General features: G+C 42.1%; 1 protein-coding gene across 1 annotated transcript in view; it reads right to left on the reverse strand.

The window, feature by feature from the left end:
- The window catches only part of ror1 (receptor tyrosine kinase-like orphan receptor 1), a 142,356-nt gene that overhangs the window by 31,026 nt on the left and 92,878 nt on the right, over positions 1-18,452 (reverse strand). Inside the window, exons 2-4 of the mRNA XM_080770331.1 lie at positions 14,351-14,416; positions 5,925-6,215; positions 5,277-5,313 (exon numbers count right to left, since the gene is read on the reverse strand). Coding sequence (XP_080626457.1) covers positions 5,277-5,313; positions 5,925-6,215; positions 14,351-14,416 — 394 coding nt within the window. The remainder of the gene's footprint in view (positions 1-5,276; positions 5,314-5,924; positions 6,216-14,350; positions 14,417-18,452) is intronic.

An 18,452-nucleotide genomic window follows, 5' to 3' on the forward strand; every position in this document is an offset into this window, starting at 1 on the left:
TCATTCGTTTTTCCTTGTCCTTTACTGTTGATCTCAACCTCAACTATGCATGCAAGTGGATAATTCAAGGCCTGCTCCCTGGGAGTGCAGGCTGCCATTACACTGGCCTCAGTTGGGAGTTATTAAGTGTCTCTGATCTGAGCTTACAGCCAAATCTGCTGTCGGCCTGGCTCCCCTAATCGGACCTGAAAGCTGGCCTCCCTGCAGAAACACGGCATCAAAGAACAACACACTACCCCAAGTGTTAATGGTGCCATCCTCCTCCCTGGCTAACACTGTTTTTCTTTCACTCCCTGCTCCGTCTCCCTCTTTTCCTGAACAAGGAGGAAGTGTGGGGGTTAGAGAAAGAGCACACGAGAGAGAGAGAGAGACAGAGAGTGAGAGTTGGGGTCTAATTTTGGCTGGCGAGACGTTTTCCCCTTGCCCTCTGTTTGTTCTGGCTCTGTGAAAACACGGAGGGTGGGAGGAGAAAGAAAATGGAGGGAGAAGCAAGAACCAGGGCCGTGGGGTGGAGGGGAGAAGGGGTGTGGGGTACAGTCCCATTGATACAACAACCAAAAGGTTCTTTAAGAAATCAGAAAATTATTGTGATTATCTTTTGCGGGGGAAATGGGCTTTAATGAGGAAAAGATCCGAAGCCGCAAACTTTCCATCTCCGCTCCTTAGTGAATGTTTTCTCGTTCAATCACACACCCTATTCTGCCCAGCAGTTTCCCCCAACTCTTCTTTCTGATTCTGCTCACTCTGCCACTCTCTGTTTCTCTGATATATGCTCTGGTCACGCTGAACCACAGTACAGTACAGACATGCTGGCTGGATGGTTGTTTAAACATCTATGCTGCGAGCTTGAGGTTTGTCTCTAAAGAACCAACCCAATGCACACACACACACACACACACACACACACACACACACACACACACACACACACACACACACACACACACACACACACACACACACACACACACACACACACACACACACACACACACACACACACACACACACACACACACACACACACACACACACACACACACACACACACACACACACACACACACACACACACACACACACACACAGAATGTGTACATGCAAACCTAACTCGAAGAGCAGGAAACCCAAGCACAGACCAATTCAAACAAAACACAAAACTGGGCAGAAACAGGACTCAAGCTTAAAAAGCTCGCTGGTGGACCCTAGAGGCTGTGCTACTCCTTACACCAAAGCAGACCAAAGTGGTTTGAATCATTAGAGCCCCATGTTCTTACTAGCAGAGCTTTAATTTAATTTAAAAGCACATTTCATGGCAATCTACCCATTACATTTTGAAATATGTTGTGTGCAAGTGGACATGGACTATAAGGCCTTGGGGTCACCAAAATCATTAGGGTTCATCCTAATGTGTTGGACAGAGTTCCCAACAGACTGACATACCTTAACTAACTACCACTGACCTAGTGATGCAGTATATTAATAACCTTTGGCCACCGGTATTAAATGAATTCACCCGTAGGTATACCACCAGGACTTTCTCTGTTTTACCCTTATTTTGAAGGAGCCAGAACCCACGACTGGATGTTACTTATGTTACTTAGGAGTGTTAATAGGGTTAACAAATGGGTTCTCAGAAAAATATATAGTAATAGTATTCTTGAAAATGTGTTATTGCCCATTATTTGCCAACAGTTTAGCATTTAGTAATATGTCGATAAGGGGGATATTATTCTAAATCCTGACAGTGACTATTCCAACCCTGCAAGCCCACAATATGTTATTCTACGTGCCATGATCTTGCACGTGCACGCACAAGGGTGAAAAACCTTTCTTCTGAACTAACCAGTCTATGTGCCAGGTGTCTTTCCAAAAACTGTCAATCTGAGAGCAGTTTTCTTTTTCTTTTCCTCTCCGCCACATCAATAGCTGACGTAGAGCATGTAGGCAGAGGTCAGCACATGCCATCATTAGCTGACCTTGTCTTCTTCACATCTGCCAGTCCTCCTTACAACTAATAACATGGCCATGACACTAATGATGAGCAGCGGTGACCATCACCCCCACCGGCATGTAAAACAGAGGCCCCTGTCCATTCAAATGAAATGTCATAATGAATGCATTTAAACAGTTATGAAACAGCTGCACGCCTCTGAAAGTCACTCATGGTGAGCAGAGAAACAGAGTTAGCAGAGTGGAGGGGGAAAACAAACCCACCAGAAGCGCTTGATTTATCTTATCTTAACCAGATGAACCCCAGCATCCCTATTCCAGGGTGAATGCCGAACGTTCAATCAAAATTGCAGATCTAAAGTACAAGCTCAAAATGCATTGTGAGCTTGTCGATAGGCTCTTTGTCTAGTGGAACATTGATGGAGATAGGTGAGAATTGTTGAATAATAATGACGACCACATTCTCACATCTCATTATCAGCACACAACGCCTTTCTTTTCCAATAGATAGAGTATAGGAGGGACAACAGACAGAGGATCCAGTATCTGTTTAGATAAAAAGCAAGAAGATCCTGTATCTGTTGAGATGAAAGGCAAGAAAACTTGTTGTGTAAGTTGACAGTGGATCCGAAGTGAGGCAAGGTTCATAGGCTCAGATTGCTGTACTCTAACTACCCAAGAGAGTTGATGGAAGACCTTTAACTCAATGGACAATCAGTTCCATGAATATGAAACAGCTCATGAATATACAGTATGGAGGAATACTCATGTGAGCGTACCTCCTGTTGAGTGAGACACACACACACACACACACACACACACACACACACACACACACACACACTCTCTCTCTCTCTCTCTCTCTCTCTATTGAGTATGTGTGCTATCATTATACATGTTTGTGTATGTGCATGCATGCAATGTTGCATGCATGCACATGTGTGTGTGCAGGAATTTAGTTAAGTGAATTTAGTTAAGTGTCTGCTTTCCACATTGTGCCAGAGTTTTTGATTGGATATTCCAAGAGTCCTGCGTGGAACATGGCAGGCAGCCTCGCCATAATGTCATTGGGGAGAAACAGCCAGCTCATGTCCTTTGATCTGCCGAGGATCAAACGAACAAGAAACTTCACACAGATTTATTCCATAATGCTGGGGAGATGTCAGCACCAAACACAAAGGTCACGGTGACATTTTCAAGACTATCATATGTAATACTGTATATTCTTTCATCAAAAGTATATTCTTGTTTATGTAGTCATTTGTCGCAGCTTAATTTGGAATTAAATTAGGAATAAAAATCAAGGTCATTTGAATTCTTATGCACACTTGCACTCCAAGTTAAAAAAAATCAAGGTCATTTGAATTCTTATGCACACTTGCACTCCAAGTTCAACTACTGGTGCATGACCTATATAATGAGTACAATACAACTGTACACACAAGATGCCCCTAACTGTAACCTTTCCTGTTTGACCTGAACGTTTGAAAACGTTAGTATACACACACAGATTGCAGTCAGGTTGAGGTCAACTCAATTTCAACTGAAATCGTTAAGACAGATTCTCACTTTAACCATATGAACCATAGCATCTCTATAATATTTCTGGGTAATTTATAATAGGCGAACCTTCTTCAAAAATAGCAAATTAAATGATCCAAAACCCAGTTACAAAAATGCCAAGGGTTTATGTTAATTAAGTTAAGTTAGGCCATTTGACTTCAATAGTTTGGAACATTTGTTCAGCTTTTACATTAGATCCAGTTGTGTCCACAAGGTCCTGTGTGTTAAGCCAAATAACATTTGTAAACAAATGGCATGGGGTTGTACAGGTTGTTCATCTATTGCAGGGGTTCCCAAACTGTGGTGCGTGCACCCCTTGTGGTGCGCAAACGCCTTCTAGGGGGTGCGTGACATGAAAAGGGTAATATGGTGTTATTTAGCAGCACAAACGGCAAAATCCGGTAAACCTCTGTTGTAAGGAGATGTATAGAGCAGCTACATTCTGTGATTATTTGCCAGAATCATATATTTTTTATAATTTTCGGCCAAATACAACGAGACATAGCGCTGGGGTGCATCAGCTAGGTCAGGAGGTAACATGGGGTGCACGGCCAATAAAGTTTGGGGACCGCTGATCTATTGGACAGAAGATGTAACTTATGTCAAAAGCACACTGATTTGACCATGGAGCAATAGTAGCATTAAATTAGCTTGAAGATTCTTGTTTTACAGAATAGTACACAGAACACGACCATTACGTGGTGAATGGCAAAACAATTATCATCATTTGTATGATGCAAACTTCGGAAACTTCGGAATAAAGTAAATATTTTGGGGGTATTGCACTGCAACTAAATATATAAGAATGAGGCATCAACTACAGAATAGTGAATGAATTAATGAATTGTTTGGCCGTAGTTTTGTTTATTCGTCACCCCCAAGGGCCTTTGGTACCCTCTTGTGTCCTCTAAAGTTTAGAGGTTACCGAAGTAGACGATGCCTACGATATTGCAGGTGTACATTTATTAATATTACAGTGTTTCCCCAACCACTGTATTCAAATCCACCACCCCTGAATTAACTACGTATAGTCCCACGTGACCAGAATGATTATATTCACATTCATTATTATTACCTAAAACTACCTAAAACTTTATAGACAGTGCCTGAATAAAAGGTACAGTAGGTATAATTGTCAGTGAAATATATAGGATAGGATGTGACATGAAGTCCTGTCCTACATCCTACATTGAAAGTGGCTCTGTACATGTACAGATGTTTACTCACTCCGACCAAGAAAAAAAAGAATGCCAAAGCACAGATATATAGCAGAACAGTCAGATATATATCACTACGTACTGTCCCTTGCCATTTTACTCTTAAACTACATGGCCGTGTCGTGGTGCATAAGCAAGAGACATACAATCCCGCCCAAACTGTTTTAGCCATCATGGTGGAAATGTTGGCATTGGCCAAAATGCCTTGATCCATATACCCAACAGAACGTCCCTCCATATGTCATTTTTCAAGTTATGACATTTCTCAAAATGATGGTATTAGGTATCCAGCATGACTTGGCTGGGTGCAGTGGAAACACGCTGACAAAATGGCTAGCACTAACAAGCAATCAGTTTCTCTTAAACCAGTATTTCTCTTGATTCGATTTAGGGATTATTGCCGTGTTTTAATTCTAGTCACATGCTCCTTACCACTCTCTCTACTATGTTTAGGCCATTGGCACCATCATTGCCGTTTCAACGATCCAGTATTGTGTTGTGGCCCTGAGCAGATACAGTACATAAAGTGAAAAACAGACTTACGTTGATGGCCGTCCTGGCAGAGGTGTTGGGAGTGGATCTGGAAAAGAAGACAATGATTTAAACAATGTACAGTATATATTACAGGAGGAACAATACTGTTCCAGTCCAGACATTCCCGTCTAAGCTGCCAGCTAGGTGAAAGCATGGAGAGAGGTGAGAGTTGGACTTACTACTACCACTACTACTACTACTACTAACTGACTGGTATTGTAATATTTATGCTGTATTGTATATTCTTTTTTTAAAGCAGTACTGTAACTGTACAGAAGTAATATTTAGGACGACCGTTTAGCCGATTCTACTCTATGGCTCAGAGACATGGACACTTGTCTCCAACAGAAACGGTTGGATGGCACTTACACCCGCCTTCTAATGAGAGCGCAAAATCTGTCTTGGAAGAGCCACCCATCGACTAATCTAATATACGGCAACCTTCCCCGTGTTTCTTCACTAGTCCGATCCAGAAGAACACAGTTTTCCGGCCACTGCTACAGAGCTGACAATGGGGTTATATCTTATATCTTCCATCTTCTCTGGAATCCTGCCTCAAAGCATGATATCAGTAAGCAGGAACTGGGGATTGCAATGAAGGAGCGGAAAGTCCGAATTGTGGCATTGTGAAATCCATGGGGTTGAAAAATAACTTACCGAATTTGACAAATAGGACACCCGTGGTGGACACGGTGCCCTGGTTGTTGTTGGCCACACACTGGAAGTAGCCCGTGTCGGTGGTGTCCAGGTTGCGGATGCGGAGGCGGGAGCCATACGCCGTGGGACGGTAGGAGATGCGCCGAGGCTCCTGCACCACGGGAGCATCGTTCTTCAGCCAGCGCACGCCGGGGAGGGGGTTCCCAGACACGCGGCAGAAGAGCTCGGCGGTGTGTCCAAGGGAGGTGGTGATGTTATTCATGGGAGCGTCCAGGCGGATGAACAACGGTCCTGGGAGAGGAAGAGGGGAAGATAGAGGGCCGTGAGGGAACGAGGGAGCGAAGGAGGGAGGGGGCAAGTAAAAGGGGAAACGAAGTGAATAGATGAAGAGAAAGGGAGGAAGAAAAAGGGGGCAGATGTGGAATTGAATAAAGATGCAACATTGCACAATGCACCGAACACAGAACAGCATAAGGAACCCATAAATAATAATAAATAGTCTGCATCAAAGGAGAACGAGACAGACTATAAAAACAGGAAATAAAAAACGCTTTTGTCTTTTTCTTTCTTTCTTTCTTTCTTAAAATAAAGGCGAAAGCCACAAAATGGATGATGGACGGCCATGTAAAGGTTCCTGAGATGAGATACTGACCATGACCTCAGCTTCTTAGGATACTATACTGATCTGCAGTGTTAAGTGTGGTGTGTGTGTAGTCATGTAGAGTGTGTGTTTGTGTGCATTTGCATCTGCCTACAGGGTGTCCTGTTGTGCAACACAAAACTGCAGCGTAGGAATTCTTTAGCCTACAAAATATGTTGTGGTCACCGCTGTGGTAACAAATTATTAGACTTTTCACCATGGCTGTATATCACCAGGGAAGTTATATTTATTTTTCACAATCCAGCTCTGTCGGGTGGAAATGTCATGTGTCCAAAACGGTCACTATTCAGGATACAAATTCAAAAATAGCAAAAAGTAGAAGATCTACAAGCTCAAAACGTGTTGCTTTGAGTCATGTTTCAAGCTTATGGATATGCTACTTTTAAGAACTTTGCTTCACACTAGTAGGGCGTAAATCTACGGGAAAAAAACACAAAAAGTTAGAATATGGACTTAGGAGGTTTCCGCCCGACAGCAACAAATTGCTTTTCCTGACTTGGACAAAGTTCAGTTTGAGAACAGACTAACACTGACAGTACACCAGTGGTTGTCAAAGTGGGTTCTGGGTCTGGGTCTTTAAGGGAGTGTCAGGGGATCCTGACTCCCAAGCAACATTTGTTAATATAGCATCTAAATCAGTTCAACCAATTTAACTCTATATAAATCAACGGCCAAGCGGAAATCTATAATGGCAAAGCTCACAACATGTCAACATGTAGCAATGTAACGTGCTGTGAGCTTGTAGATCTGCTATTGTTTTTAATCTTGGGGGGGAAAATCTGATAATTTAGAATATTTTCAAAACATTTTAACCACACAAATCTTGTATGACAGTCCCTGCCACAAAATAATTTCAGACGGGGGTCTGCGGCCAAAAGCATATTCATTTGGGGACATGAAAAGGTTTGAGAACCACTGCAGTAGACAAAAGGCTGTCCGAGCCCAAAGAGACATTATCACCGGAGTTCAGAGGAAGAAGAGGGCCCTGGAGAATGACAATGAGACGCGCCATTATGCAGAGGATCAGATTTTCCTTGAGGTTGTCAGAAACAACACTCTGGTGGGCCACCTAAGAGCTTAATGTGCGAGGGGAAAACCTCTGGAAAGTTCCCTCTAAACACACAGCTCTGGTAGGCAAGAAAATACCCCCGGTCACCGAGACCGGCCAAAACAAACAGGGGGCCGAGATGCATGCTGGGGGGAGTCTCAAGGGCTGTTCAGAAGGACTTGTATGTGTTTGCGTCTGGAAAAAGCAACAAAGAGGGAAAGGAGGTGGAAAGGTAAAAAGTCAACAGTGTGAGCACGTACTGTTCAGAACTCGCGCAGAATACTACCGAGGTCAAATCCTCAGCGCCCATCAGGGTCCATAATCCATTTGGTTACATGAGTTACAAAAGGATACATTTTGGATAATTAATGCGTTACCTATGTATTGTGTGTTATAATGCTTTTAACAGAACTGAATGAGCCATATTAATTCTTAAAAAAGATGGCTATTTTAGAAAGACATGACAGGAAGATAGAGGAAGCGATAGAGACTATGCAGAAGTCGACTGAGAGGCCACACAGGGAGTGTTGTTTTTAATGTGTTCTGCACATACAGAAATGTATGGAATGTGATTTTGAGGGCCAAATTCATGAACATACATTGTGTTGCTGTTTGGTGGTCTGAGTGTGGCCTCCGCAGAGACAGAAGGAGGCCCCTGGCACTACAGCTGCTAGTCGCGGGAACACACACACACACACACACACACACACACACACATGCATATTATACTGCATTCCTCTCTACAGCGATGGGTACAGCGTGGATGTGTAAGCGGTTGTGGTTAGGGGGCCTGTGCATGGGCATGCATGTACAAGCGTTTGCATATGAATGTATATTTAATATTAAAAAAAAAATTGTAGCCTATTGAAGCCTGATTTATACCTCGATATACGACCGTGTACCGCACCAAAAATAACAGATTTTCAAATATATTGTTTTCTACATATTATATTCAGGGAGTGACATGGCTGTACCAGTACGGAAGACATTTTAGGCTTTTAGTCTGTTGAAACTGCATTGTGCCATATAGAACTGCCACATGATGTTGAAAAAACTAAAAGAGCTGGACTTGGTGTCACCCGATACTCTGTGTCACCTCTGTGCTCTGGTGTTGTGGTTGTCTGCCAGGCTTGTCTGACTCATACACCCAACACGTTGTCATGAGGTGTGTGCAAGGTGTATATGAGATATGTGTCAAGTGTGTGTGAGAGAGTAAGAGGGGGGACATTTGTGCAGGCATGTGGCCGTGCACACGGACACACAAACGTCACATATAATCGTACATACACGTACACATACATGTATAACTCTCCTTCACACCCCAGACTCAGCACTGACTGAATGTGCTATTAAAGAGTATGTGACAACATGACACGCCCTCCCGGCATCACTTAGACCCTATGTGCTTTGCTGTACAACAAATAGCGATAATAGGCTCAACAAGATGCTCTTGCTAAGCTGGAGGAAATCTGTCATGACGGACAGAATACACAAACTAAGTTCCAAAAAATGAGGATGCAATTCCTTACAGTGCTTGACAGTAGTTGAGTACATCTGGCTGCTATATATGGCTGCAACCACCCTTGTTTTTTCGTGTGTGTGTGTGTTGGTTTGTTTGTTTGTTTGTTTGCGTGCTTGTGCGTGCCTGTCACTTGTTGTAGTGTTTTAATGTTTTTTTTGTGGCTTTTGCCTTTATTTTATATTTGTTTATGGAGGGACAGACAGTAGGCGGACAGGAAATGGGGAGAGAGATGACATGCAGTAAAGGCCGTCAGGATGGGGAGTCGAACCACATACTGCCAGACTGGATTACCAGCCAAGGTGCAACACACTGAGCTTTTAAAAATCTGCTATTTTCATTATTATTGCTACTTTTGAAAACATTTGTACAATTTTGTAAATGTTTGGAAAATAGGAGGACAAGTAGTTCTGTAATCAAAACCCGCTGTAATGGAGGAACGTGCAGCGATGGGAATAAACCAGTCTGTAATGGAGGAACGTGCAGCCATGGGAATAAACCAGCTGTAATGGAGGAACGTGCAGCGATGGGAATAAACCAGTCTGTAATGGAGGAACGTGCAGCCATGGGAATAAACCAGTCTGTAATGGAGGAACGTGCAGCCATGGGAATAAACCAGTCTGTAATGGAGGAACGTGCAGCCATGGGAATAAACCAGTCTGTAATGGAGGAACGTGCAGCCATGGGAATAAACCAGTCTGTAATGGAGGAACGTGCAGCCATGGGAATAAACCAGTCTGTAATGGAGGAACGTGCAGCCATGGGAATAAACCAGTCTGTAATGGAGGAACGTGCAGCCATGGGAATAAACCAGTCTGTAATGGAGGAACGTGCAGCCATGGGAATAAACCAGTCTGTAATGGAGGAACGTGCAGCGATGGGAATAAACCAGTCTGTAATGGAGGAACGTGCAGCCATGGGAATAAACCAGTCTGTAATGGAGGAACGTGCAGCGATGGGAATAAACCAGGTGTAATGGAGGAACGTGCAGCCATGGGAATAAACCCGCTGTAATGGAGGAACGTGCAGCGATGGGAATAAACCAGGTGTAATGGAGGAACGTGCAGCCATGGGAATAAACCAGGTGAATGAATTCAAGATTACATTTTATTCATGCGGTACTCGACACGTCATCATGCAGCACGTTTTCATTCAAAGGTGTGTGTGTGTGTGTGTGTGTGTTACACTGTTACAGGAAGAGGGGGTGTTGTGGTTTCCTGACCCATCCTCCCCTACAGCCCTGTCTCTCCCCCCTATGCAAACACTGGCTCTCAATACAACAATATACCAACCTACTGAGGATATTATTGAATTAACTGCAGATCTGAAGATATTCTATACTACTGTATACAAGCCATTTCATTCATTACTATATTTAGGGCATCTTCAAATGGGATTGCCAAGGGTCAAAACATTTATACATAGATACAAATGTGCAGAAAGGCATATATCACAAGTCAGATATACTGTACAGTATGCCACACATTAGGTTTGTTGGGGCTGAGCATAATGCTCCAGATCCTATACCTTCATATTTGGATAGTTTAGCAGAGCTTTTAGCCTATTTATTTGTTGTTTCTGTTATTTATTACCACACAGCGTGGAGTATTATGTGAAGTCAAGAGTTTATGCAATAGGACTGCATACAGTACATACCGTGGTCATATCATATCTTCCCTTCAGTCCCGTTGCAGCTGACCATGCATTCATGTGGTAAGAAACGTCACAAGGAAGGCACGCTCAAAGTGGCTCAATAATGCCTCCTTTACACCCTGAGGATACTGTATTTGCACTACTAAATAATGACTCTTCTGTGGGTTGAATAATGCAGGGAGAAACATAGTGAAGAAGGAAACATCTTTCAGCCAAGTCGGGGCAGAGTCCAGATTGGACTCTGTCCAGATTGGACTCTGCCCGGACCAAAGAGTAGAGACCACATAAACACCAGGCATTAAGTGGTACAGTTTTTGGCAATTTTTCCCCACCAAGAGTACCTTGTTGTATACATAAACGTAAACAGTACATTAACACTCGACACACTGAGCATACCAGTTTTTTCACTGTTTAATTAATGCCTCCTTTACACTTGATATTTGGACTACTAGTCTGACAACCTCTCATGTTGTGGGTTTTTAGTCCAACTGGGAACCATGCACCTTCCCATAATACAAGACTCTTATGGGATTCTATAGGAGATATTGTACATTTGCATATACGGTATTTAGGTATAATTATGTCTATTTGGTGATACGTAGCAAATAGGTAGAATTCATTCACACTGTTAAACCGTAAACACCTTATTATTGACCAGTGTCATATTTCTATGACACTGCCCATGGCCTCCTGAAAAAAGCAGCTCTTTTTAACGTTTGACTGCCTCATGGTCAACCCCTCACTAGCAACCTTTTCCAAATCCCTCTCTCTCTGTTGCGGAAATTGTCAGCAGCATACACTGAACACGTACTGGCTGTTGACACTGTCGATCATCACACGCCTAGGAGCCAAGGCTCAAAGCTTAAGAAAATAATAAACATGTTTGATTTGGAACGATCAAGACGAGACTGCCTTAAGACATCGCGAACAAACACTAGACATTGCCGACACCTTTCTCGTGGCATATATTGGCCTTACATATATTCGATCTCATTAGAATGAACAAATTTCCAGTCTGCAATGGTTCTTGGAATGATAGACACATTCCAGTCAATGGTGATGCGTGAAGCACTTAACTGTGCCTGATAGGACAAGCACTCCCAACACTCCCAGTCTCGACTACCCTAACATATTTAACACACACACAGACACACAGCACAGTGGTGAACCATGGTGTCATTTCTGTGATATGTCTACCATGACGGCTGTATGTGTGTGTGGTTATCTCATCTCTGCTGTCTTTCGGTGTGAATTCCCAGCGTGTGAGTTCCACACAGCTCGTCTCATATGTCGTGTTCTAGGCTCCCAGAGAACTAAAATCGCTTCCTTTCATTTGGTACATCCGTTAGAAAACATACAGGGGAGCATTGGTGGGAAGCTGTCCACATGCAGAGTGCTGTGACTGCATTGATTTGAATTGCATATGCTTAAACTCTTCACTCCTCTGTATTTCCATAGACAAAAAAATATATAATAATGAACGCACACTACCCAATCATAAATGTTTTAAAACTTTTTATATATATTACTGGAAGTAACCCAGTTTATCTCATATCTTATTAGTTGCGTTGATGGATGGAAAATGTTTTTTTGAGTAGTGGGCCTGCACACTTCATTGACTGCAATAATAACCACCAATAAAGGAGTGGAGAAGAGAAGAGAAGAGAAGAGAAGAGAAGAGAAGAGAAGAGAAGAGAAGAGAAGAGAAGAGAAGAGAAGAGAAGAGAAGAGAAGAGAATTCCTGCCAAAGTCTTTACAACAAAGCCATTCTGTTTGTAATTGTCTCGTGTGGAGTGTTGTGGTGTTTGGCACCAGGATCACTGGGAAACTCAAATCCTAGCAGCATAAGCACTGTCCCTTTTCTGTGGCAGATGAATAAATGTTCCGCTGTCATCACCCTCTGCTTTATTACAGTCAAGAAGCCTTGAACAAATGCACCTTCACACACAGTCTTTGCACAAACAAACAAATAAATACAGACCAGTCCAGCGCGAGTGCACACACACACACACACACACACACACACACACACACACACACACACACACACACACACACACACACACAGAGAGTACTAGCACAGAGCCATTTCCACTGCCCTGCAAGCATTGAATTGGTTAGAATTTAATTCCATGTTATACCGTCAGTGCTAAGCCAGCTGCTCCTCAGCAAGACACTGACCTGGAAACGGTACAGCTGACTAAACACACAGTAAATTAACATACCAGATTTCAGCCCAATTATGAGTCTTTCAACACGATCAATTTCCTGCTACTAATGCATGCCGATAGGGCCACGCTTCTGAATACTGTCTACTCGGCCAATCAAAACCATTCTCTGCCTCCAGACACAACGCATAGTGCAATCACCATGCATATGTCAGATAAAGGACAGATGTTAGCTATGGGTGTGGTCTGAAATAACAGACCTACAGTACACACCCACCTACCCACCCAGCCACAGAGTATCAGCCAGTAAAAATAGAAATGTCGAAACCTTCCTCAGTTAGCAACAGTCCATCACAGCTCAGGTGTCAATTATTAGATGGCAATTTTATATATATATTTTTTTTAGTTAATTATTATTTGAGTATTAAACAAGAGTGCTTCCTTTAGGGTTTGTGTTTAGAAGTGTCATCATTTATCTTCTCCAGACAGTGGCTTTCACTAAGACAATAGGCACTGTCCCTGGTGCTGAATGTAGTCCCTCAACCTTTACAGTAACACAACCTTTTCACAAACATACTATACGAGTCGTACTTCGTTTCGACTACAAGTAGGGTACATATCTTTTTCCATTTCTGTTGTCAGACAATGGTGTGACTACAAAAAAAGTCATTTGTTTCGAGAGTTGCAGAATCATGAAGGATTCAAGCCATCCCAACCGCAGACTGTTTGAGATGTTGCCACATGGAAAACGGTTTTGCAGTCTCAAAGCTACTGCAAATAGACTGCAAAAAAGCTTCTTTCCCTGAACAATCAGATACATGAACCAACAAACTGATAAGAACCAGAGGAAAACACTAGACCCCCCCCCCCCCCCCCCATCCCTCACACCCTCTTCTTGCACTATTTTGCTCGAATTGCAGCTTACACTAAATTTGTTGTATATATGGAACATAGCCTACTGTGAAGTTGTTCACACAAAGTTCACCTTTACTTTGTTACTACAGGGAAAATATGCACATCGGTTCATGACGTACTGTACATATGATACTGTTTTGAGTGGTGCAACCACTCCAAGGAACAGCAATGTCCGTGTTAACCTATGTGACTATGTGTGTGACTATGTTACTATGATTACCAGTAGGGGCAAAAGTGGTGTTGTGCCAGAAACAGAGAGAGAGATAGTGCTGCACTGTTGCCTGCTAGTGAGACAGAGAGAGCGAGAGAGAGAGAGAGAGAGAGAGAGGGGGGTAGGGGGAGAGGGGAGTTGCACCACTCAGTTCACACAGGTGTGATTTTTACTCTTTGTTCTAGTCTTTATTATATCCCTTTGTGCGTGCGTGCGTGCGTGCGTGCGTGCGTGCGTGCGATCAACCTTACCATCACTAGAGGTGTTCCATGAAGCAGGAACCACCACTCCAGGGTCTTGCATGGGAAATTCTGAATCTATGAAAAGAGGGAAAAGATTTAATTAATTCATGAATTCTACCATAACAAAAAAAATCATTCTCATCATTTTCAGTACCATTTCAACGCTCTCCAATTAAACTTTACAGAATTGCATATTTATGTATTATTAAACTTCACTGCTCTTGTTCCCGACGCACCAGTATATGCAACAACATATTCAGACAATCAGACATGTTAAAAAGGAGGGAGGGAGATGGAGAGCAAAGAGCAGTGGATTCAGAGTTACAGTCCAGATCAAAGGGCTTATATTACAGAACGAGCATCAAAGAGCAATTTGGCTTTAAAAATGTATTTGTGTAATAATAATTATGGAACAAGAGAACACATTGTGTTGGATTCACATTTTTCACATGCTTTGTTCTCCAAGAAGCAAAAGGAAGAAATAAAGAAGTACACAGAATCCAAATACATATGCGTTATATAGATCATTTCGTAAATAGTAAGTACACAAATGTAAACAAATGGACTCCTTGGTTGGATCTCCATCTATATACAGAGTTAAGACCGAAGCACACACACGTTTTCTTTTCAGACGTAAATTGCACAAGACGAGGGAACATTAACAAGCGGGGGTCCAGCACTGTACTGTTACTAGTATAGATCAAAGGGGGTTATTGTATTACAGCATGGGCATCAGTGGACCTAATGCAGCGTTATTACTGGCTGACGACAGGACGCTTCTCTGCTTTTCATTACAGGAGAGGAGAGACACACAAAATGGCCCACGCTCGCCTGCAGGCCAAGAGGTGATTCTTGACAAAATGAGAAATCTTTCATTTTTATAAACACATGGGGCCAATGAAGCAGCATATGGTGATGCATCTTGATGGGGAAAATATCAGTGAGGGTGCAACAGTTACCGGTAATCAAATTAATTTATTTAATCCATTCGAATAAAATAATCCATTTTAAATGAATAAAATATGCATTACTAAAATAGCTAAAATAGGTGCTCTTCAGCCCACAATGCGTTGCATTGACACATGAGTGTTGTGAACTTGAGAAGATTTATTTTAGCCATGTTAAAGTACAGCTAAGCATAAAATACAGCCTAAGTGGTCAGAGCAAGCAACTTGAACTTGAAAACGTAATCTATAGAATAATCACCAAGAAGATAATCATAGTTGCCATGACACCCAATCCCTGTGACACACTGGTGTCCACGTGAAGTGTTTTTTATAAGACTTTCCCTGTGAGGTAGTTTAGACATGATGAATGAGTGAAGTGTTTTTTATAAGACTATCCCTGTGAGGTAGTTTAGACATGATGAATGAGTGAAGTGTTTTTTATAAGACTATCCCTGTGAGGTAGTTTAGACATGATGAATGAGTGAAGTGTTTTTTATAAGACTATCCCTGTGAGGTAGTTTAGACATGATGAATGAGTGAAGTGTTGACAACCATCAAAGGGCCTCTACGTGCGCACGCACACGCACACCCCTTGAACAAGCATCAGTTTATACCTGAGAGGATGTGCAGCCAGTGTCAGAGCCAGTGTCAGAGTGTATACTGTATACATGTGCTGTCATGGGGCACGTTCACTCCCTGAACACTTTATGGTGAACCACAAGATCCAGAACTTAAACCGTCACATGTTTTTAACAGCGCAGCATGCAGGGGAGCAGCAAGGGGGGCTAAAAAAAAAGGAACAGGCTGTGCTGCTAATTGGGTGATAATTTGTCATTTAACACGTTCCGTGTCAGGATGGTAACTGTGGCTGTGTGCTGTGTTACTGAGTAGGGATTTGGGCTTCAGCACCTGTTAGCAACACTGAATCGCTGGCTTCTTTTCATGAGCTACATTCAGCAACAAGTTTGGGGTTTTAAATTACATCTATTTTATGTTATGTATTTGAGAAACAGCTTGTGTAACTGACTACTGTGTGATGGATGATGTTTAACTATGCCATAGCTATGCTACTATGTCTGCAAGTAGATTATGCTAATTAATCATCTCTGCTAACAAGCAAAACATACCATGGCGAGATCTAGACATCTGCTAATTTCACATAGTTCCCACTGCTGCCTTCGATTTTTCAATACAAACATTGAGGGCAATGACAAAAGTGGTGTGTGTGCGCGTGTGTGCGTGCGTGCATGCGTTTTAATGACCCTGGGTCCCTGGGTGAGTCTTCATTTACTTTGTGTCCCAGGCTGAAAACAGGTTTTCTGTAGTTTACAAGGGAGAGAGGAGAGGGATGTCTCGGCCCACTAGTTTCACTAACACACGACTAGCCAAGCGCAGCCAGTTGAGAGCTGCAACAGGGGAGGCCGTGGACATGGGAAAAGAGGAGGAAGGGTTGAGGAAGGGAGAGAGGGAGAGGAAAGCAGAGTTAAGCCCTATTTATAATTCATCATGGTTTGGTCTTTAGCAGTGAAAATAGCTGATCTATAAGCTCACAATGTGACGTGGATGCAATGTGTTGTAAACTTATAGATCTCCAATCCTTGGCACACGACACCACCATACGATGAAGTCAAAATGAGGCATTAGGTGTACTGTAGAGGGGCCTATAAAAGGGGTATGTGGGAGAACACTGAACCACACACCTTATAAAATAAAACAAGTTGTGAATATGAGGGGTCTGCTTGCTTCCTGAAGTAATTTAAGCCAAAGCTCTCTGCTTACCAATGGGAAATGGTAGTCTAACTTTTATAATCTTTTTGTCATTATGCCAATTCCCTAATTCCACCACACACCTGTGTGTACAGTATAGTCAAGTCATGTAATGTTTTAAGTTTTAACCATTTAACCCTGTGTACTTTGATGCACGTACACTGAATAGCAATGCATCGTGAGTTTGCAAATCATATTTTTTAACCCTTTCTCCTATTAAATGAACTACTATGACAATTTCTCCGTTTAACTACTATGACAATATAATTAATGACATGCCCAAAATAGGGATGCTGGGTAGGTTGAAAGCGGTTGTTCAACTATTTTAAATGCCCCCCCCCCCCCCCCCCCCCTTAACTCTCTCAATCATGATAAGCCCACGGTGCAAACATTTGTATTTCCTCCACCTCTTCCCTCCTGGAGTGTCTCGTGGAGAATAGCCCTACATGGAATGTCTCAAAGACAATGTATCTGTAATTCTGTATTGTCCAAGACAGGTTTCTCTTCCGTCTCCTTTAGCTGAATATGGTTCAGCTGGCTCTAGGCCCATCAGCAACACTTGGAGCATACAGTTTCACACTGATAGCATCTTCACCGCCTTGTCCGTAATTAATTTATTATTTTCTCCCCTCAAAGCTATGATTTAAAAGAAAATCATGTTAAGCTAATGTTAAGGACACAGACGCACATAGTATATCACTCATTCTTGAGATGAGGGACAAAAGTGGAAAAAACATGTCCCACACATAAGAGCCTTATTTTATGTAAAAAATAAATTAATTCATAAAAATAAAAGCACTTGCAAAGTTAAGTGTAATACAGTTGTGTATTATTATGCCCTTAATTTCATTATAATTGTTTTCATATTCCATCTGAATTAGTTAAAAGCAGGCCCTGTACCCAAAAAGGCCTGTATTTAGCCTGTCCCCAGCAAGTGGCCACAATTTCAAACTGCCAAAAAAGTGTCTAATACTGTCACAATCACATAAATATACATACTAAATTAAAGTAGATTGTCAACAACATAGCAAATAATATACACAGTTAATTTTAATTTATATTTTCTATTAAATATCTCATATCAAATGTTCGTCCCACGTCTCCGTCAACTCCGTCAGGTTTTTTTAAAAGTCTTAAATTAATCAGAAAATATTGTCGACAGATTTAGCCTGAAGACTCCTTTTCCAAGTCCCATTTATATTTGTTGCAACAGTGGAGTACCTGGTCTGACAAGCATTCAATTGTTTGATATTTTAAACAAACAATGTTGATAACAATGTGGTCACAGCTTTTACATGTCAACTCCGTCTGCACATTTTTATGATCTTTGTTAAGAATTCCAAAATAATGTTTATTATTTTAGTTTAGGGGTTAGGTTTAGCTAACAAAATTAAGCA

The sequence above is a fragment of the Protomyctophum bolini genome (assembly GCF_963924005.1).
Source record: "Protomyctophum bolini genome assembly, chromosome: 8".
In the NCBI taxonomy this organism is placed as follows: domain Eukaryota; kingdom Metazoa; phylum Chordata; class Actinopteri; order Myctophiformes; family Myctophidae; genus Protomyctophum; species Protomyctophum bolini.